The sequence below is a fragment of the Paecilomyces variotii genome, assembly GCF_004022145.1.
Source record: "Paecilomyces variotii strain CBS 101075 chromosome Unknown C8Q69scaffold_1, whole genome shotgun sequence".
NCBI lineage: Eukaryota > Fungi > Ascomycota > Eurotiomycetes > Eurotiales > Thermoascaceae > Paecilomyces > Paecilomyces variotii.
Window position 1 is genome coordinate 3,979,584 of NW_021167140.1, and position 21,644 is coordinate 4,001,227.

The window sequence follows — 21,644 nt, forward strand, 5'->3', positions numbered from 1 at the left end:
GTGGAGGATGAGAAGCCCCCACGGAGACGATTTTCTTCCTCCCGTGACAAACACAGTCCGGCCATTGAAAGGCAAGACCATGTATACTTGAGAGGGTGGTTGGGAATGAATGGTGGATACTGCAGGAGCTAATGTGATATGATATTGGATATTGGAAAAGTGGGTATCATTGATTCTTAGATCTCGAATCGCAACGGATCTATGGGATCTCATAAAAAATTAGGTTGGTCATGTCATATTCCTGACTTATACGCTAGAAGGCGTAATCAGGCGATGGCGACTCTGTAGCTGGACGAAAGTCCTAGTATTCCTGCTGGTAGACTCATAACCTGGGGTAGAGTCTCGTGCAGAGCACATGGACACCATAACCTACTCGATAACAGTCATACCTCTCATACTCGAGGGTTGGCGTTTGATCCGAAGATCAGATCAAAATGTCGTCTAAGCAGACAACTTCGAAAGCACTTATGTGCTGCCACTGAGGAACTAGTAGTGTTCCGAAGACCAGTTTTGTCTGCGCATAATCCTGACGTGCAGAGAAACGGAAGTCGCCGAGGTTCCGATGGACCAGGTCATCCTTGGGGACGGGAAAAGCGGGAATGCAAGTTGGGTTATCTCTTTAGAGACACTCAGACAGGAAATCCCGCATGCCGAATCCTGATAGGAGGCAACGCGAGAGCAACGGAAAATAATAAATAATCCGTGCTTATGTTCTCATGACGAAGTCTGGTTGGTGATTCTTTAAAGTCGCTGGTGACTTTAAAAGGGTCTCGCAACTTTTCGCGGCTCACCCACTCCAGTGATAGGGTCTCTCATCTCCCTCCAACTGACGGGGAACATCATATTTCCAGCCTCGCTGCGCGCCATAACTATCCCAAGATCATTTCGAGCAGTTGTAAGATAATAGAAGCTCTGGTCACCCAGAGAGATGACTTTTCCACGCACAATGTCACCAACACGGAACATCTCCTCCATCACGACGCGGTCTTTCTCGACGGCACGGACGTCTTCCTTGCGAATAAGAGCTTGGAACCGTAATTCATCCGAGTTATTTTGATTCTCCAGATTGGCAGGCGAGGCTAATATAGAGGCAATATTGTCATTATCCGAAGCAGTTGCGGAAGGATGCGCATTCTCGGCGGTGGCAGTGTCGTCGAGAACGACGAGGATAGAGACGGTTGCTTGGCGCTTCTGGACTCGAGTGACGCGAGCCAGCACGATCGAGTCCACCGCAGGTAGCGTATTGTACCTCAATTTCCCTTTCGAGGGAGCGCCCGTCGTGGGTGAAGACGTAGATGCGCCCGGTTTGACGCCGAAACCGCTCACGCCGTTGACCTGGCTTCCTGTAGGGAGCGCGCTTCCGGTATAATTCCGCGACACAGTGATCAAGGATTTCGCCTTAGTTTTATCCTTGGCAGGATCTACCACCACAGGTCCTCCAATCGAGGCGCATATGAAAGCGTCTTGGATGTGCGTTCCTGGACCGGCTGCATAGGTGGATGTTGGTCCAAGCCGTTGGCCTGGAACCGCGAGAGACGGCAAAGCAGCAGACATTGTGCTGGAGACACTGACACTCAGGATTATGACAAGCCCCAAGGAGAGGCCTTTGACGAGCCTCACACGTTCGGGATCTTGGGCAGACTTGCGAGAGAAGAAAAGAAAAGTCCCGGCGGAGTGGGGAGTGAAAGTATTCTTAGCGAGGGACTTCCGCTGTTAGTTACCGCCTTCCTGTCTAAGAGAGCTACAAGAAACATGATATACATACAAAAAGAGTTCCCCCGTCTCAAACTGTCGTGTTGATCAATGCCTGTAGCCACATTGGATATAAAATTAGATGCAGCGTCTTATAAATCACACAAGGTATCAGTGCTATTAAAGCTGTATAAGTAAATCTAGCATGATCAAAGCCGCTTATGCGGAGGTACAGAGGCAGTAACAGCTCCATATTGCTGGCCACGCAGCAACAGAATGAAAATCCCAAGTGAGAACCTCATCACACCAATGCTCGCTCATTACAATAAAATGAGAATAACCACCAAAATCAATGCCCGTTAAACACCCTGCATCAATAGATAGACAATAGGAAAGCACGAAAAGCGAACGGAGTATGTTGACAGAGACAGCGGACGTAAAAAAAAAGACAGATACATAATGAACGCAGCTCTAACCCTCGACCAGAGTCTGCTTGGGACCCTGACCGAGCAATTCGAGACATCGGCGTGCCAGCGCGATGACCTCACCTTCACCATCTTCGGCGTCCTCGTCATCAGATTCGATATTCTTGTCGGATATGGCCTTGACCATCTGGACAATGTCTTCGGATTTCGAGATGTAGCCGATAAGTCTCTTGTCCTCGGACTCGAGCAGCTGGAGGAGAGTCCAGATAGCAATATGCTGGAACGTCGGATCACCGCTAGCGAGGAACCTGCTCAGGTAGCCGTGGATTCCGCCATTGGGATCCGCCCAGTCCCGAACAAAGATAGAGTAGTCACCGACTATAAAAGTCAGCATTGGAACCGAAGAAGCTTATTGGCACAGATAGACTTACCTTTAGAAGATAGATTTCCCAACGCAGCAGCACTGTTTCCTTGTACCTCAATGCTTTCCGAAGCAGTTAGGGGGATCAAAACATCAAAAACACCCAAGTTCAGCAGATGCGACTTCAAGTCGTCGCTGAGAGCCAGAACCGCAATCGCGGCAGTCATCTCGGACTGAACGCTCAGAGGAACCTGTAGAACCAGATCCTTGCACTTCTGCACCGCTCCAGCCTGAAGGACAAGCTCCTTGTTGCGGTCCGAACTAGCCGCAAGGTTGCGCAAGGTGGAGATAGCATGACACTGGATTTCTTCATTGTCTGTGGAGCCGAGAAGGTCGACAAGAGGCTTTAGGAAACCAGCCTCGATGATTGGAGATTCGTTGAGCGGGTGGATCGAGATGTTGCGAATGCAGGCGACAGCAGAGAGGATAAGGGGGAGATAGGAAGATTGAAGAAGCCGGAGCAGCGGTGGAAGACCCTTTGCTCTGACGATCTCAAGCTGATACTTCTCGTCGGAGGCGAGATTTCGCAAGGCCAGGGCTGCTTGGCACTGGACCTTGGGAGTAGAAGAGTCCATCAATTGGACGAGTGACTGCACCAGGCGCGACTCGGTCTGTGCAAGCCGTTTGCGGTTGGCAGCGTCAACTGCGATGTTGCTAAGAGCGGTTGTGCAGTAATATTGAACGTCAACATCGGGGGACGAGAGCAATTGCACGAGCACTGGAATAGCACCGGCGTTGACAAGTTGTTGCCGGTTGTCATCTGCAGACAAAGTTAGCGCATAGTAGCAAGAACTGACCGTACGAATCGGAGCATACCCGAATGTGTCATGTTCAACAGCGCGCCTGTAGCATTTCGCTGTACCCGCATATCCTTCGACTTTGCAAGTCGCGTCAACGGACCCAGGGCGCCCGAACGGGCGATCTTGGCTTTGTTGTCTTCATGCGTAGCCAAATTTGTGATGCATCCGACGGCGTTGCATTGTACTTCCACATTGGGTGACATCATCTGTCGTATCAGGGGCGAAAGACCTCCAAGGGCCACGATCAAGACCTTGTTCTCCGCTACTCCATGTCAATAACTGCCTTCCTCACGCGCAGGGTTCGGGACGTACTGTTCACCGCCAAGTTACCCAGGGCAGCACTAGCTGCCCGTTGGACTTCGATGTCGGGGCTCTGCAGCAAGAAAAGGATCGGTTCGAGGGTATCTCTGTCGACTTCGCGGACATCTGTAACGAACAAACAATGGTCAATGAGGTCGACGACGCGTGGTCCAGAGCACTCCGTAGGAGTAACGAACCTCGCTCAGTGATCTCTGCAAATGTCAAAGCAGCACTACGCTGTAGATCCACGTTATCTGAATAGACCAGCGTACTCAGCGCCCGCAGTGGTTCGCCGGAGAAGAAATCAGTTTCAGCACGCTACAGTAGCCATTGTCAGCAAAGGGAAGGGCAGAGTCGAGATGGAAACAGAAGGGATGAGACCATCAACATACATTCTCCAGATACTGCAGCAAGTCTGCGACAGCCTCCCGCTCACTGTCGGCCAGGGTTGTCTCATAGATTCCATCCCTCGAGCGACCTTTGACGGAACCCAGGCAGGCAGTGATATGGCACCACCGGTCGATGGCCGCCAGACAGGCCAAACAAGCGTTTCCTATTTCACCCATGCCTGCATGCAGTCCCGGAGGACCAGAAGGCGGACCAGCGACCGTTGGGAGCGATAGAAGTTGAGATCCAGGAAGGTCGGATGGTGGAAGGACAGCTTGGGGCGGGACGGAGATCGAGGGCCGGGAATTCAACAGGAAACGGGACGCGAGTTTAGGATCGATTGGTGACGAGACAGAGCGAGACGATCCGCATATAGGGCCGGTGGGACATGGACCGTCGCGTGATAGGAAGCACGACTGGCTGTCAGGGTTGTGGGAGAGATCGATTGAGGAGCGGGGGAGAGTTGGATTCTAGGGTGTTCTTGTGATTCCAATCGAGGTGGTTGGTGGTGGTGGTGGTGGTGGTTGTAGTAGTAGTGGTGGTAGTAACTACTGGTAGTGGTGGTCTAGAGGAGGAATACTAAGTTACCTTCATGTTAGTTAATTAATTACTAACCTAACAGGCCATCCAACAGTGTGCCTTGGGACCTCGTCCGCCAGGCTGCATGTACGACGATGTTAGGGCCTGAGAGCTGTTCTGTCTGCCACTCCCATAATAATAATATATATGTATTGTATGCTTGCTCCCTTCCTGATCCCAAATATCTAACTAGATACTGCTGGAGCTCTTGCTGGAAGCTGGAAGCTCGGCCCAGCAACGGGTCTTTCTTACATAAGGTTAGATAGAAGCCCGCAACAACATCAACGCTCGTTGCGCATTGTTGCTAAATAACTAATTAAATAACGACCGACTAGCTATCTAACTTGCTTGGGTTAAAGAGCTGATTTCCTGCTCTGTCTTCTGATCTGCGATCTCCTCATCTAACAGCCGTGGTCGGCGGTTATAGGTCACTAATTCCCCTGCCAGCACGACCGATGCCAGTGTCATGTACAGAAAAACGCAGTCGAGCTGAAACTGCCATGGACGTCACAACTATTAACTACCCCTTTTAAGATCTGATGCTGGAAGATACTACAAGTCTACGACTAATACATGTAGTGTAGGAGTAACTGCTAACTGCACGCACACGCCAGCTGAATAACGGCCACAGATTCATCTCGCACGGCCGTTCTTAAGTACTGGCCATGATTGATTGATTTTTTGCGGCGCGGGTGATAGGCAATCGCTACGGCTTCTCGAGTGGTCAATGATCGGCGTCAAATGAAATGCAGGACGCCTGTCGCGGTTGGATCGAGCTAGATAGATATTAGTATTATACTATTATGGTGATATTATTATGATTATTACTCTCCGTACTCCCGTCGACTGTCTTCCGCTTCCGCTTCCAATATTCGAATTTCGCTGCCTGTCGGGAATCGGCGCTTAGCTGTCTCCGACAGCCGTGATTTAATATTATTATTGTTACTCCGTATTCACCGCACGTTCGCTGCGCATTGGCTTCGTTCGTGCCTGGACGTGTCATCTCGCAGCGTCCTCGACCTTAGAATCATATACATACTTTCCCGGATGCCGGATGGTTGATCGGCCTTTTGAAAGAAGGTTCCTCGGATTTTCGTGGCTGCCTGGGACGCGGAGCAACTAGAGTAATTAATTATATCGTATCTATTTTGGGTGTTTGTTGATCGATTAGAGGAACCATGGCTCATAGATAATAAAAGTCCTGTTAGTTAGATAGTTAACTTAACCAATATTATTATAAATAAATCAATACATAAATACCTAAAGCTGTCCCCTCAAAACGCAACTGTCACAGCGCTGTGCCAAAACCAAACGGACGGGACCGGACCAAAATCGTACGAGACCATCACGAAATCTTGTCAAAGTCCGCTTCGGGGTCAACCGTAGCTCCGTCCGGCCTTTTTTGCCTCATCGACGACTTGCTTTGCTTGGGGGACATTATTATTCCAGCTGCTGTCCCCAGAACCTCCTCGGCATCTTCAGCATCTTCAGCCCAATTGAACTTGCGTTCTTCTCTTCCGGGGTTCGCCGCAGAAGCACTGACGCTCTTGTTCGCTGCAATCACCTCTTGACTCTTTCTGGGCCCACCGGGTTCATTATTCGAATGCGTCTACTAAGATTGATATCGCCTCCTGTTGCCTCCTCATCTCTAACCGGGTTCGAAACCTTTGCGCTTTCACGACACCCGTCCGAGACAGCTCCTATGAGGGCACAGCTCCTGAGGCTGCACAATTATCCCCGATAAACGAACTGATAACGGACCCCGCATCTTCTGCAGAACGCCGCCTGATCTAATACGCTTGCTTTCGCCATCGGATACATTTTTTTTTAAACCACGATCACATAAGCAATACTGGGAAGAATGGAGGGTTTCGGGGACGATCCAGATGGCATGGGATTTGAGATGCCCATGCTGATGAACCAGCCGCCCCAGATCTTCGGCGCATACAACCCAGATCGCTCGCCCGTGCCTCCGTCTCTTTCTGGACCTCTTTTCCACGATGACCCAAATATGCATACAGGCGATGAGAGTAACGATGCGAAGAGGAGAAGGATAGCTAGGGTGAGACGGTCATGTTGATGGAGACTGTCCAATCCGCATACTGACCGACATTCTGTATAGGCGTGCGATATGTGCCGCAAGAAGAAGATCAAATGCGACGGGAAAATGCCAAAATGTTCGCATTGCATCAACTACAAGACAGAATGTGTTTTCACACAGGTGGAGAAGAAGAGGAATCCTCCTAAGGGGTATGGTTCTTATACCCCCCGATCTCATGCGTGTGGCTAAGATAATGACATTGTTGGATAGGGCCAAGTATATCGAGGGTTTAGAGAACCGCCTGGGCAGGATGGAAACTCTTCTGAGATTGTCCGGGCTGTTGGGAGAAGACGATGCTGGCAAAACAGACCTTGGCACGTTAGAAAAGCGCCTCGCAGACCGGTCCTTTGCCCAAGGCAAAGCGATGAGAAACTTGAATCGATCCGGTTCTGTGGGTGCAGCTGCGGCGCCTCAAGCATCTGGATCGCATCAGTCCACCCCGCGCATGGAGAGCCAGTCTAGTCCGCGAAATTCGGTCGCGTCACCGTCGTCCCAGAAAGAGTCCGAAACGGAAGTTGAGGCGCTCTCTGATATGATGTGTTCTCTTGTTACGAATAACTGCGGAGAGACGCGCTATATTGGTACGTGGCATCAAACATTCTCTAACGAGTATAAACTTATGCAGTCATCAACAGGTTCCTCCTCCGGATTCTCGATATTTTCGCCCAAGGGCATCCAATGGGTCAACGAGAAGACCGGCGATTCTTCCTTCCAGGACATGATTTCTTCTGCGTACGTAGACGATAACAAATGGATATACTGGAAGCCGGAGATCTTCAGTGATATATTCGCCCGTCGTGTCTTCAAGCCATTACCGCCGAAGGATGAAGCCTTATCCCTGTTCAGGGACTATTTTGACAACTTCAACTGCATGTTTCCGCTATTTCACGAACCTACATTTATGCACCTAGCTGAACGGCAGTACTCGCGCGACCCGTACGAAGGATCTGGGTGGTGGGCAAGCATCAATGTCGTCCTGGCGATCGCACATCGACTTCGGGTTATGAGTAACCTGGTACCTCAGGAGGAGGATAAAAAGGCTTGGCTTTACCTGAAGAATGCCATGGGAGTCTTGACAGAGCTTACAATGAGGAATACGGACTTACTGAGTGTCCAGGCCTTGTTGGGAATGGTAAGATTTTTGTTTGGCTAACCAGGTCTCTTCATTGTATCCTGACGTGTGTCCAGTCCCTATTTCTGCAAGGAACTCCTAATCCGCAGCCCTCCTTCTTCCTCGTGGCGGCAGCAATTCGACTTTCTCACAGCATCGGCCTTCATAAACGGGGTTCTGGCTTTGGCTTGAACCCGGTTGAGGTGGAGCAGCGCAAGAGGGTATTCTGGATCGCTTACCTTCTTGACAAAGAGTACGTGTGCGCGTCTCCCGACCAAGCTTTTTTCGTTATTGACTGGTCGAATATAGTATATGTTTGCGTTCCGGTCGACCCCCGGTACAAGACGACGATGACATGAATGTCGAGCTTCCCAGCGAAGATCCTCCAGACAACATCGGTAATATCCCGCTGTCTGACGGCAAAGGAAAATTCAACCTATTCAGAGCGATGTGCACATTTGCCACTATCGAGAGTAAGGTGTATAAGCGGTTATACTCCACGAGAGCAGCGAAACAATCTGATGGAGAGCTCTTAAATACAATTGGGGAGCTAGATAGAGAGCTCGAAGAGTGGAAAGAGAGCATCCCCTTGGATTTCCGGCCCGAGTACGAGATCAAGGCATCCCATACTCCGTTGATTCTCCATCTCGTTGTCCTCCATTTCTCCTATTACAACTGTCTTACAACCATCCATCGGATGTCGGTTCATCATGGATACTGGACCAGCAGGCTCTCCAACTACGCCATACAAGGTCTGAATGCCCGGCCACTCAACCCCAGGGTCTTCTCGTCAGCAGTGCTCTGCGTTGCCGCAGCGCGAGCATCGATAAATCTGATCAAATACATTCCACAAGGAGATTTTGCCTGCGTATGGTAAGTGTGGCACACATATAAGAAAAATAGAGATAGCAGCTTGCTAACACGAGTAACAGGTTGATTCTGTATTATCCTGTCTCAGCGCTGGTTACTCTCTTTGCCAACATCCTCCAGAATCCCCAGGATGCTCGAGCTCGCTCTGACGTCAAGTTGATGAACTTGGTCGTCAACTTCTTGTCGATGTTGGTTTCAGATGAGTCGAATGGCAGCGTGAAGCGCATGCTTAGTGTCTGTGCTGAGTTCGAACGAATTGCAAAAGTCGCGCTTGACAAAGCAGAGAAAGAGTCACACACGAAAAGAAAACGCAAGGTCGGCCCGGAGGAGAAGGATTCCCAATCTCAGCCCAGTGCGGCAGAGCCCCAGACACCGACTTCCTCAAGGCCTTCCGAAGCAGCGCAGACTTCCTTTTCACCTACATCTCTTGACAACACTAATCCGAGTGCTTTCAATCGGATGAACAATGGCATAAGCTCTCCGTCTGCCAATCCTGTAAACGGCGGTGTCCCTCGCGGATCGAACGGCGATGACACCTCGAACATGCCGAATTTCAGTCAAGAGTTCCAGGACATGCTCAGCCCTAACGGCCTGGGACAGGTTGGATTTAATGATCAGCAGCCGTTCTCAACCTCTTCCACGGCAGGGATGAATGTTCCCTCCTTCCAACAACCGTTTGTCCCCCAGGACCTATGGCAGATGCCTATGACTCTCGAATGGGACTGGGCGGATATGGCCAATACTAATTTTCCTATATTTGAGAATGGAGATGGACCAGGTGGCCCGCAAGGAAATGGGCCATGATCACGATGATATGAAACACTGACGACAATATTACCGGATTTGCGTATGGGAGTCAATCGGACGGTTTCCGGCGGTGATCACAGGAGTTCAAAAGGGACAAAAAGCAACATCTTATTTCTGGAAGTACTGACTAATCACTGCTACCCCCCTCTAACTAGTTGACATTAGGCGACATTGCTGTGAGCATGATTTCATTTAGCTTTGCGTAGATAGGTAGCTACTCCTTGGTCTTCTGTTGAAGCCATCTGCGTTCGCGCTGTCGCAGCGAGCGACTTGTATCAGTAGTAATATGTTATTACCACGGCAATGCCAAACTATGGAGATCTGCTCTTTGGATGTAAATTCAAGATCGTCCTGCCAACTCGCTGTTGAACAGTTCGCTGGGATTCTAGACGCGCATTGCTTGCTAAAGCGATTCCGTGGCGTTGGGCCGATGAGTCAGCCGGCCGCCGGAAACACCGAAAAATCAGCCCCGGCAAGTCGATAATAATTACTCCACTGGCTGCAACTGGCGGGCAAACGAACGTCAGTAACAATCAATAGCTTCCAGGAAGCTCTCATCCTCTCCCATCCCCCTCCCTGTCTTCTCTTCGATGCAATACTCTATGGGTTCTGCAATTAGCACCCGTTACTGATTGTTCTACGACCTTTCAATATACCGCTAGCCTCCGGGCTCACCCTCGACCATGGCCACCTTTCTCCGACGGCCAGGCAACCTTGCTCGATACTCGAGGAGAGCTGCAGAGTGCTTGAACCGTTCGAGACCGCTATCTGCGAACCTTTTACAATCGCAACTCGCATCATTCATCCGAGCGCGCCAGATTCGATCATACGCGACGGCCAATTCGGGCGGTCCGAAGCCTCCGAACGAGAATGAAGACCACAAGAACGCGGCCAGCAGCTCAGATGGCCAATCGAAAGGGCCCGCGGGCTCTTCGCCCGGACCTTCGGGGGGAAACAACGGAGATGGGAAGAAACCAGGTGAACCCCAGGTGAAGGTGAGCGAGGAGGAAGCAAAGGAGATTGACCGCATCATCGACTTCATGAAGGACAAGATGCCTCCATCCCAACATCAGACGATGGAGGACCTCCGGGTTATCTTCAAGCAGGATGGCATGCCGCAGGATCTCAAGGACATAATCGGATCGCGTATGGACTCGGACAAGCCATTGAGTCTCGGGGAGTTCGCCGCTCTTGCCCGTATAATGACGAAGCATTCGTTCGAAATCGCAGGGAAACTCGAGAAAATGAACCGGCATAAGGAAAAGGGCGACGACGAAGCTACGGCGGCCAAGAAGGCATCAGAAGAGCAACAGCAGGATCAACAACAGCGACAACAGAAGGGAGGCAAGGACCAAAAGCCTCCGAACCCCCGCATTTTCGAGTTCAAGTTTGACCCTGCCAACTTCTTGATCACGGCTTTCCTGTCATACTACGTCTACCGAAGTATCTTCCCGGGTGAGAGCAGCCGGGATATCACTTGGCAGGAGTTCCGCACGACCTTCTTCGACAAGGGTCTTGTCGAGAAGCTTACAGTCATCAACCGCAACCGAGTACGCGTTGAACTGAACCGCGAAGCTGTCCAGAGGCTCTACCCCGATTCACCGGCGGCTCAACCGAACTTCCATTACTATTTCACCATCGGCTCTGTAGAGGCATTTGAGCGTAAGCTGGAAGATGCACACAATGAGCTTGGAATCCCCAACCACGAACGGATTCCTGTTGCCTATGTTGATGAAGTGCCGTGGCTTGCAACTGCATTGTCATTTGGACCCACGCTGCTTTTGATCGGTTCTTTCTTCTGGCTCTCGAGGCGCGCCGCCGGCGGTGCAGGTGGACAGAGTGGGATCTTTGGTATCGGAAAGAGCCGTGCCAGACGCTTCAACCACGAGACGGATATCAAGATCAAGTTTGCCGATGTGGCGGGTATGGACGAGGCCAAGGTTGAAATCATGGAGTTCGTTAGCTTCCTCAAACAGCCTGAGCGATTCCAGAAACTTGGTGCGAAGATCCCGCGTGGTGCTATCCTGTCAGGTCCCCCTGGTACTGGTAAGACCTTGCTAGCAAAGGCAACTGCCGGAGAGTCCGGTGTTCCTTTCTTCAGCGTCAGTGGTTCTGAGTTCGTCGAGATGTTCGTCGGTGTTGGTCCCTCGCGTGTCCGTGATCTGTTCGCAAACGCAAGGAAAAACACCCCCTGTATCATCTTCATTGATGAGATCGACGCTATCGGTAAATCCAGAGCCAAGCAAAGCTTCGGCGGCGGTAACGACGAGCGTGAGAGTACCCTGAATCAGATCCTTACCGAAATGGACGGCTTCAACACTAGTGATCAGGTCGTTGTCCTTGCTGGTACCAACAGACCCGATGTGCTGGACAAGGCTTTGATGCGACCTGGACGATTCGACCGACATATCGCCATTGACCGACCAACCATGGACGGACGGAAGCAGATCTTCCGTGTCCACTTGAAGAAGATCGTCACGAATGAGGATATGGATTACTTGTGCGGTAGACTTGCGGCGTTGACCCCTGGTTTTGCTGGTGCTGATATCGCAAACTGTGTTAACGAGGCGGCTTTGGTTGGTAAGTTATTTTCAAACATTTATCGTATATATTATACTAAGTAGTCCTGTTACTAACGTGTCTTGTAGCGGCACGTGAGGGTGCTGACCGTGTTGTCATGAGGCACTTTGAACAGGCCATTGAGCGTGTCATTGGAGGTCTTGAGAAGAAGTCTCTGGTGCTTTCTCCCGAAGAGAAACGTACTGTTGCGTACCACGAAGCTGGACATGCCATCTGCGGTTGGTATTTCCGCTGGGCCGACCCTCTCCTTAAGGTCTCTATCATCCCTCGTGGCCAGGGAGCTCTGGGTTATGCCCAGTACCTACCCGCGGGAGGCGATACTTACCTCATGAATGTCAATCAGCTTATGGACCGGATGGCTATGACGCTGGGTGGCCGTGTCAGTGAAGAACTTCACTTCCCCACCGTGACGAGCGGTGCCAGTGACGACTTCAACAAGGTCACCCGCATGGCTACGGCAATGGTCACCAAGTTCGGAATGTCCAACAAGGTCGGTTACGTGTATTACGAGGAAGACCAGAACCAGCTGCACAAGCCGTTCTCCGAGGAGACGGCGCGTAACATTGATGCCGAGGTCCGCCGCATTGTCGACGAGGCCTACAAGCAGTGCCGTGAGCTCCTTACCGAGAAGAAGAAGGAGGTCGGTATCGTCGCCGAGGAACTTCTGTCCAAGGAGGTCCTCAGCCGCGATGACCTTGTTCGACTTCTCGGACCCCGTCCCTGGCCTGAATCAGGCGAGTTCGCCAAGTACTTCGATGCCAGCCATGGACAGACGATCGCGCCCCCGGAGCCACCAGCGTCTCGCGAAGAGACAGAAGGAAAGGACGGACGGGATCAGACGCCCAACCCTATCTAAAGCACGTATACCAATGTTTTTGTCCTGTACTTTCGCGGAGCATCTCTCCTCATCTTGACTTTTTCCATTCGACACCCTGCCATAAATATTGGAAGTCTACTATCATCTTCCTTTTGCTCCTCGAATCTTGAACCCTCTCACACAGTACTGTAAAGTAGTCATCCACCTATCTATCTATCTATCTCCTTTTACGAATAATCAACCGAGATCTGATTTCAAAACTGAGTTACAAAAAACTGAGCGAAGCTGTGTGGTTGATGCATGAAGTATTGGCCACACATCTAGCTTTGTCTTTTTATTCTCTTCGTTTTCCTCTTTTTTTGCATATTTAGATTTCACTATGAGCTTACATCCTCTTTCTGCTTGGATGTTCCAGGTGGCCTTTGCATCTATACGCGCAAATGTATTCTATATTTCACTCCACTCTTGCCTTCATCTCGGACCTGGTAGCTGTTGTGGTTGCTGTCTGAGTGAGGTTTCAATTGCGTGGGATCATTTACTGCGCGACATTGTATATCAGCAATGGCGTGGTGAGGATGGTATGCATGGCATTGAAAAACAGTATTAGCTAGATGAATGCCATGAAATGTCTGATAAGATATCCGAAAGTAGGTACCATAAAGTAAATCAGGAAGTCGTAGTAAACGTCCTACTCCTGGCTGGGTAAATAGTCAAGATATATAAAGTCCATTTTGTAGTAAAGAGGAGGAGAGATGGTATCAAGACACATTATATGTGTAGCTGAATAATCATGGCACAAAAAGCTAATTAGATCTTGGAAAATATATCAAACTATTCCAGCATCTTGGAAAATTCCCTCTCCCATTTCTCTTTTCTTTCCCGTCTACTTGCTCTTCCGGTTCTCATTGTCTGTTTCGGTGCTATTCCTCTTGCTTTTGGGGGCTCGTTTTGAACCTCTGGGCTCGACGGACAGACGGGGAATGAATCTTCCAACGCGAGCTTGGTAATCCTTGTACTCGGGGTACTTGTTCGCGCTGATTTCTTCCGTCAGGTTCGTGCTGCCCTGGAAGAGCAGCAGGTAGGATAGGGCGCCCGCGCCACTCCAGTTCACATACGTCTGCGTGCAGTAGCAATCCCACAGGTAAAGCGTGAGCCAGATAGCCTGCTCAGCAGCAAAGTTCGGGTGACGGCACAGAGACCACAAGCCAGACACGACGAAGCCCCGGTCCAGATCCTCCGCCGTGAACTGACTCTTGTACTCGTCAGGCACGCGCGCCGTTTGCTGGTATGACTTTTTCGCCTGGTGGAACTTCCACTGTTGCTGGTCTGCAAAGAATTCTATGATGACGAAGAAGATGAGCACGCGGGAAAAGACGAGGTCGGGGATGCCGAACGTGCTGCCTTCGGGAAGGCGGGAGAGGACAATGAAGACGTAAGACGGGGCAGTGATCAAGTTGAGCAGAACAGACTGCACGAGGGAGATGAAGAGGACGTTGAAGAGGAACCAGACAAAGCGGCTGGGTACGCGAGCGCGAACGATTTCCCAACGGTAGTCTTCTGATCCGATCTTGTAGCCGCCTTTGCGCCAGTAGTTGAAGGTCAATCGAACCTGTCATGAGTTAGTGGATGAGTGCCGAAGAGTGCGCGCACTGAAGGCTCGATAGATGTGATACTTACACTCCAGATCAAGCTGAAGATTGCAACGGTCTTCACTTTCTCCGTGGGAAGCCCCGCCAAATGCGCCCAAAGCGCGTAATGGACATTGTAGATCGAGGGCAGGATACTCCACAACCTGTCCACCTGGGAGTAGTTGCGGTTGAGCTCGGATACGATCACCAAGATCGGGACCAGAGCAAGCGTGAATGCGATCGCGGTGACGAAAGGATTGGTTGCGAGATAGACCTCTTGCAGGCTCTCCCAGTCGGAGCCAACTTCGATGAGCGTCTTTGGCAGCGAGAGAAGCTGCGGGACGAAGGGCCAAACGGTTCGACCAAACTCAGCAGCTTCAGAGACTGACACGATAGCGGGGAGTGGAAGCACCATGATGAGCAAGGAAGCCGCTGGATGTGCTCCCAGTAAAGGACCTGTCGAGCAGACGATGGTTGTTCTTCGATCGAGTCTGACAGCGGATAACTAGTTAGTTAAGTTAATGAGGTGTAAACAATGCAGCCTTAGGCAGAGACTATTTGGCGCCTGAGGAATCAGGCAGAAGCTCTAATGCCTAATAGGGATTTCGCTTCTCGTGTAGCGCGTTTCCGCCTTCATGCTCCAGGACACGCGTTCTTCGCCTCGAACTGGCGACTATACGGGGTTATCAGGTCCTGCCGGGTATGGCTACTGTCTATGAGGTTATTTGATTGTCAAGATGGCTGGCACCATCCTGTGTGTGGCCGAAAAGCCCGCCATTGCCAAGGCTGTGGCCTTGCATTTGTCTGGAGGTGCTATGCAAACAGTGAGTGCTCTTCTATAGAGGCTTCATTGTCTCCCGTGGCTCGTGACTGTGTAGAAGGCATTGGAGCTAAAAGATAAGCGTAGAGAAACGTTCCAGGCAGCCAGTATGTGAAGAACTATATATTTAATTTCAACTTTGGAGGCTCTTGGGGCTCGTGCTCCGTGACGATGACCAGTGTTATCGGCCATCTGATGGAGCTGGAGTTTGAGAGAAATTACAAGACATGGCTGGCGTGTCCTCCGGGAAGTCTCTTCGAGGCCCCTATTCGCGAATCAGTGTACCAGGTTTGTATGCTCATGGATGACCTGGACAAGAGGAATTGCTGATGCTGATTCGACCAATAGGATAAAGTGGCAATTGCGGAGAATATCATGAAGCAGGCGAGATATGCACAAGCTCTGTTCATCTGGACCGACTGTGATCGGGAAGGAGAGCATATTGGCACGGAAGTCCGGCGGCAGGCAAAGCTGGGAAATTCAAGGATCCAGGTGAAACGTGCCATGTTCAGCAACACGGAGAAGGCGTATGTATCCCCCAAGTTCATGTTTCACTGTTAAAGTGGCTGTCCTAACTCCATGTAGTCATGTTATACAAGCAGCTCGCAGACCTATTGATGTGGATGAGCGCCAGGCAAACGCTGTGGCGGCGAGGATGGAGCTAGATCTCCGAATTGGTGCTGCCTTCACACGTTTAGTGACACTGCAACTTCGACCAATGACTCCCGTGCTAGAGAATAAAATCCTCAGCTACGGTATGTACTTTAAATGTCCGCTCAGATGACGCAACTGACACTGCTACAGGGTCCTGTCAGTTTCCTACGCTCGGCTTTGTTGTCGATCGGTATCTTCGAGTGAAAAAATTCAAGCCCGAAAACTTCTGGGCTATCAAGGTCATGCACGTCCGCGATGATATCAAGGTCAACTTCAATTGGCGTCGTGTCCATCTCTTTGACAGAGCGGCAGTTACGGTGATGCTGGAGCGATGTTTGAATGCTAAGACGGCTAAAGTTACCAAGGTTAACACGAAGCCAACAAGCAAATGGAGGCCTCTTCCATTGACAACAGTGGACCTCCAAATGATGGGAAGTAAATACTTGCGCATGAACAGTCAGAGCATTATGAAGGTACGTGTCTGCACGGTCCTCCTGAGTTGGCTATATCTGACCTCTTGTAGGTGGCAGAGGCTCTTTACACCAAGGGCTTTATCAGCTATCCGAGAACGGAGACCGACCAATTCGACAAGGCGATCGATCTGAAAAAGCTAATTGAGAAGCAATTGCCGGATCGAGATTGGGGTGGATATGCACGGGAGTATGCTACATTTTTAACCTGTCAATGTTGTGATCCTCACTAACGTGATCCTGTCTTGCAGACTACTGGATGGCAGATTTAGGACCCCACGGTCTGGCCGACATAACGATAAAGCACATCCTCCAATTCATCCCGTTGCCTGGGTCGATCCTAGCCGCCTCGATGCGCAGGAACGGAGCGTTTATCAGTTCGTTGTCCGTCGATTTCTCGCCTGCTGCTCCGAAGACGCGAAAGGTGAGACCTCCGAAGTTGAAATTCTGTATGGCGATGAGACTTTCCACGCAAAAGGACTCATCGTTCTGGAAAAGAACTATCTGGAGGTCTACGTTTACGATAAGTGGGAGAGCAGCCAACAACTCCCGAACTTCCAACTCGGTGAGCAATTCGAACCCACAGAGGCCAAGATTGTCGAGGGCAAGACTACTCCGCCTAACTATCTCACTGAACCGGAACTTATTGCCTTGATGGATGCGAATGGCATTGGCACAGACGCAACTATGGCTGAGCATATCGCTAAGATCAAAGAGCGTGAATTCGTTGCGGTCCGCTCCCGTAGGAACGGGCGTAGTTCTGTACAGGAATTTATCCCCACACGTCTAGGCATTGCGCTTGTGGAGGGTTATGATAGCGTATTCGCGGATATGCCTGATGGCCCATCTCTGAGCAAACCGTTCCTACGGAAAGAGATGGAGTTACAGATGCGCGATATCTGCGCGGGCACTAGAACTAGGCAGCAGGTTGTCGACGAGGGTTTGGATATGTACCGCGGGCTATTTATCCGTACACAGCGACGGATTCAGATGTTGAAGGATGCATGCAAGAAATATATCATTGATGGAGCTACATGCTAGAAGAGAAAGAAAAGAGGGGAGGGAAGGACCAGGCTTTGATTATTCGGCGTTCGTGATGGGCTGGCTGTATCGAGACTGGAGTTTGGCCTGGTTATGGAAAAGTTATGGAAGTTATACCCTTTACCTATCTGATTTTGGGGGGAAGGGGCGGTGCAAGTCGCGGACCATTTGACTGGAAGAACGGAAGTGAATACTAGTATTTGAGCAGAAGCAGCCCTTCTTACTTAATGGTCCTGAATCGTCAGATGCTCCATACAAGAATAACATTACTGAATCCTAGACAACTATATCAGAGATACGGAAATGCCCCGAAATTTCAATGTCGAGAACAGATATCATCCAGCCGACTCCTTGAGAACAACATGACTAACAACCCAACATATCAGAGAAATCAAGTAACAAGCAACGGTATAACAGGAGGAAACAGGCTTAACATGCTAAAAGGTCACAGTGGATGACCCTTTTCTCATCGAGTAGCCAGTAGCCCACTATTTCTTTCTTTCACGTTTGTTTGAGGATAGACTACGAGAGAGCTCAAGGATCTCGTCATCTGTCAATTGCGGCCAAGTTGGCTTGTCTGTCGCCCATCGGCTAGCACTGAGTCCGGGTCCTTTTGTCTCAGGAGTCTCCTTGGCGGAAGAAGGCGAAGGATGTGGCGGTTCATTCTTTGCAGACTCCTTCTTACCAGGTTCTTCCTTTTCTTCTGACGTCTTTGCTGGTTTCTCAGGTTCTGCCTTCGGTGACTCTGTAGCGGCAGACATAGGAGGAGCATCAGACTTTTTCAATTTCAGCATTTGGTCAACATCTTTAGCGACGCCACGAAGAGCCCTCTGCTCTTGTTCGAATTTCTCTTCCAACTTGCTAAGCCTAACACCGTTCCTGGAGAACCCTTCGATAATGGGATTGACCCTCCGTTCCAGGACGGTCTGCCCATGCTGCAAATTCTCAATCTTGTTTTGGGTGGCATCCAGCTTGACTCGGAGTTCCTTGAACTCCTCTTCTTGGATACTATGAGAGCCCAGAGCCGCAGTCCTGGTCATTCCGGTGGCATTGAGTTTCTCAATCTCTGACTTGGCGAATTCAATATCTGCAGCCTTGGCATGCAAGTCATCCCGGAGAGATTCGAGAGAGGTATTGCATTCGGCCAGCTTCTTTTCCATTTCTTCTTTGAGAAGCGCAATCTGCGTGGGGACCTGATCCATGGACTCCGTTCCTACGGTATCCTTCAGTTTCACCTCCATACGTTTCTGTAGCTTGACAACCTCGTCACAAAGCTTAGAGAGATTGGCTGCTAGATCATGTGCCGACTCCTTCGACTGAAACTGGGCCAATCGTGCTTCCATTTCCGCATGGAAGCTGTTGAGATCATTTTCGAGCCTGGATACCTCCTGTGCATGATATTCCGAGCTGTAGACGTGCCTTTCCGACTCGAGGGACCCAATTCGCTTATCAAAATTAAGCAATGTTTCGTCAATATGATTGATAATAAAGTTGATATTTTCTTCTATTTCCTTGACAGACTGAGAATCTGCTTTCAAACAGATAACAGTCACGAGGTCCTGCCGCAATTGAGTAAGATCATTGTATATTTTGTTCCGCTCAAAATTACCAACTCTAACAAGGTCCTGGAAATCTTGCGCGGTTGGAAAACCCCTTATCAAGGTTTCGACCTTGTCGCTTAGGCTTTCAAATCCCTCGTTAAGTTGTTCGGCGACACGTTTGGCTTCTCCCTCCGAGAGATTCAAGGAGTCCAACGACGATATGATTTTCGCAAAGCGTTCTTCTGTGTTCTTTTGCAACGCGTCCACGGAACTCTTGATGTCAATGAGCTCTTTCACGTGGAATTCGGTGAGCTGTTTGATGTTTTGTGTATTGGCATTCTGCAAAACTCCGGATATGTCTTCCAGTCTTCCATTGATGTCCGTGAACTTAGAATTCAGATACGATTGCAGCTGATCCAACAGAGGCGTGTTGGCAAGTCTCGTGTTGAGCTCGCCCATCATTTCAGTTGCAGTATTCTTGAACTCGGAGATGATATCCTGGTTCTGTTGACATGATTTCTTGATGCTGTCTATTACCTGCGAGGAACTGATGTTTTGTCCCTGTTTATCTTCGCGTGGTTCACTTTCAGAGCTCCGAGCAGATGCCATCGAGACGATGTTATCAATTTTGCTGAACTTCTCCTGACACTCCATTTCCAGGCTTATGAATCTCTTTTCGCATTCTTGAAACCGGTCCCTAAGCATCGCGTCCATGCCTGGTTGGTTGGATAGAGCTGAAGGGGTAGGGTAGATGTGCTTTCTGACTTCACTCTGAAGGCTTTCGATATCTTTCTGAAGTTGGGTGATCAAGGCCTCATGATTTGGGTCAGATACTTGTGGAGTTTCCTTCGCTGCTGTCTCCAGAGGGCGACTATCTAGATCAGATTGCAAGGCCTCAAGTCTCTTCTGGAGACCCACGATGTCTGCTTGCATTTTCTCTTCAAGTTGTTGCACGTCGTCTACCCTGGCACTATCTTGATGGAGGCTCTGCGTGTCCTTCCGCAACTGTTCGATGTCATTCCCCAATCGAGCACAGTTCATATTGAGCTTTTCATCGAGCTGCTGGACAGATGTTGTCAAGGCCACACTAGCGGGAGCATCCAGTTTGTTCTCTACCATCTTCAGACGTTCCTCGAATAGTCTTTCGACAGCGTCAATTCTTGGCCCAAAATCTTCCTGTGGCTTCCACTGGGACTGCATAACCTGTAGTTGACCTTGAACGTTGCTCATACGATCTGCAAGGGACTTGTTCTCCTTCTGTAGACTCTGAATGTCACGCAGAGCACGTTCTAACAGAGATGTATTCTCTTCCTTTTTCAGATCGATAAGTTCCTGGATTTTTTCTTGGAAATCGTTGACGAAAACATGTGTCTGGCTCAATTTCTCCGAAGAGGCTCTGATATCCGTCAAAGGCAATTTCTCGTATCTGTCGGTCATCTCATCGATCGCCTTCAAGCATCTATTGATAGATTCCGCGCTCTTCTTGATGGGATCCGTAATCGTCTCTGGAAGAGTATCAAATACCTTGCTCTGATCTCGCTGCGAACCGTTTCGTGCATGTCCCTGGTTGGCGTTCATTGCAACTATGAACATACAAGACACTGCGACAATAATCCAAGGGAAATTGCTCGGATCATCCAGGAATGAACCCTTTCCTCGCGGTCTAGCTGGGCTGTCGATCACAGTATATATTCTGCGCTCGTAGACCTTGTCGTCTGATGCTTGCCGTGGCAGGGCCGTGAATGAGGCATTTGTAGGGGCCACAGAGGTTTCTGCCTCTGGTGGAAGAGACACGAATATGCGTCTTCCGTCTGTATATTGTCCTGCGGCCTCTTGTCCGTCACCGATGGCAGAACCATGCCGATAGGTATCGCCGCCCACGCGAGGGACATCATCTGGTAGAGAGTGGACGAATTCCCCGACTTGGGCGAGCACATAAATCGAAGATGTCAACTGCAAGGAACCGAAAAACCTTTCGCCGATCGTACGCGTAGGGTTTATATTCGTTCCCGGTATGCCAGCATAAAAGCCCCAGGCGTTGAAGACCGTGAAAAGCACGGCTAAAACCGGGACTGACATCCCGGAGCACCGAGCGAATTCAACCTATAGAGAGATGTCCTAGGAGTAGAGAATGTGTTAGCGGAGTTTTAAGAACAGACTACTCTTGTGCGAAGGAAGGATCACCTCTCTAGACACTTCGAGAAGAAGATGTATACCTGATCTGTGGCTTCTAAGGGCAATGTTTCGAAAAGACTATCCCGTAAAATATAGCTGTCGTGCCGTCTGAATAGTCTGATAAGAGTAAATTTATGGAAAGAAGGAGCTATACGCTATGCAAGTTGAGAGTTTCTTCAGCGTAGTATATGAAGAGGATGTAAAGTTGCAGGATTAGCAGACGGTATATAAGAATAATATAGAGGAACTGCAAACCCACGGCAAGATATAGGGGACAAAGGACACCATAAAAAGAATATACCCGTCAATCGTGGCTCAAAGGAGATAATGAAACAACATGCCCTACGAAAGATGTGTTATAGCCATACTTTGTCTGAAACCAGGCTGTAATTGCTGAAAGCAGCGTGGGCGTCAATGACAAAGGA

General features: G+C 49.9%; 7 protein-coding genes across 7 annotated transcripts; 3 read left to right on the forward strand and 4 right to left on the reverse strand.

Annotated features, from left to right (window-relative positions):
* Positions 1-486: 486 nt before the first annotated feature.
* Positions 487-1,702, reverse strand: C8Q69DRAFT_49003 (putative exoribonuclease). The gene has a single exon (XM_028632118.1). It carries the CDS (start codon positions 1,552-1,554, stop codon positions 760-762), a length of 795 nt encoding a protein of 264 aa, XP_028489793.1. The 5' UTR covers positions 1,555-1,702; the 3' UTR covers positions 487-759.
* A 39-nt stretch (positions 1,703-1,741) lies between these two features.
* Positions 1,742-4,613, reverse strand: C8Q69DRAFT_453835 (armadillo-type protein). The gene is made up of 6 exons (XM_028629659.1): positions 4,031-4,613; positions 3,836-3,956; positions 3,651-3,764; positions 3,355-3,600; positions 2,549-3,298; positions 1,742-2,495 (listed from the first exon to the last, which is right to left on the reverse strand). The coding sequence occupies exons 1-6, from the start codon at positions 4,202-4,204 to the stop codon at positions 2,164-2,166; spliced, it is 1,737 nt and encodes a 578-aa protein (XP_028489794.1). The 5' UTR covers positions 4,205-4,613; the 3' UTR covers positions 1,742-2,163.
* Positions 4,614-6,465: 1,852 nt separating this feature from the next.
* Positions 6,466-9,490, forward strand: C8Q69DRAFT_395818 (fungal-specific transcription factor domain protein; the record flags this gene model as incomplete). The annotated part of the gene is made up of 7 exons (XM_028627706.1): positions 6,466-6,666; positions 6,727-6,854; positions 6,916-7,286; positions 7,341-7,837; positions 7,894-8,069; positions 8,126-8,689; positions 8,749-9,490. The coding sequence occupies 7 exons, from the start codon at positions 6,466-6,468 to the stop codon at positions 9,488-9,490; spliced, it is 2,679 nt and encodes an 892-aa protein (XP_028489795.1).
* A 508-nt stretch (positions 9,491-9,998) lies between these two features.
* On the forward strand, positions 9,999-13,099 carry C8Q69DRAFT_49075 (putative mitochondrial inner membrane AAA protease Yta12). Its single transcript, XM_028632131.1, has 2 exons — positions 9,999-12,073; positions 12,142-13,099. The coding sequence occupies exons 1-2, from the start codon at positions 10,177-10,179 to the stop codon at positions 12,927-12,929; spliced, it is 2,685 nt and encodes an 894-aa protein (XP_028489796.1). The 5' UTR covers positions 9,999-10,176; the 3' UTR covers positions 12,930-13,099.
* Positions 13,100-13,380: 281 nt separating this feature from the next.
* C8Q69DRAFT_49070 (DUF1295 domain protein) lies at positions 13,381-15,019 on the reverse strand. The gene is made up of 2 exons (XM_028632129.1): positions 14,568-15,019; positions 13,381-14,499 (listed from the first exon to the last, which is right to left on the reverse strand). The coding sequence occupies exons 1-2, from the start codon at positions 14,931-14,933 to the stop codon at positions 13,774-13,776; spliced, it is 1,092 nt and encodes a 363-aa protein (XP_028489797.1). The 5' UTR covers positions 14,934-15,019; the 3' UTR covers positions 13,381-13,773.
* Positions 15,020-15,164: 145 nt separating this feature from the next.
* C8Q69DRAFT_453842 (DNA topoisomerase) lies at positions 15,165-17,799 on the forward strand. The gene is made up of 7 exons (XM_028629660.1): positions 15,165-15,342; positions 15,426-15,626; positions 15,687-15,865; positions 15,924-16,093; positions 16,143-16,465; positions 16,516-16,652; positions 16,714-17,799. Exons 1-7 carry the CDS (start codon positions 15,256-15,258, stop codon positions 17,501-17,503), a joined length of 1,887 nt encoding a protein of 628 aa, XP_028489798.1. The 5' UTR covers positions 15,165-15,255; the 3' UTR covers positions 17,504-17,799.
* Positions 17,800-19,279, reverse strand: C8Q69DRAFT_453843 (hypothetical protein). The gene has a single exon (XM_028629661.1). It carries the CDS (start codon positions 18,844-18,846, stop codon positions 17,992-17,994), a length of 855 nt encoding a protein of 284 aa, XP_028489799.1. The 5' UTR covers positions 18,847-19,279; the 3' UTR covers positions 17,800-17,991.
* Between the last annotated feature and the right edge of the window lie 2,365 nt (positions 19,280-21,644).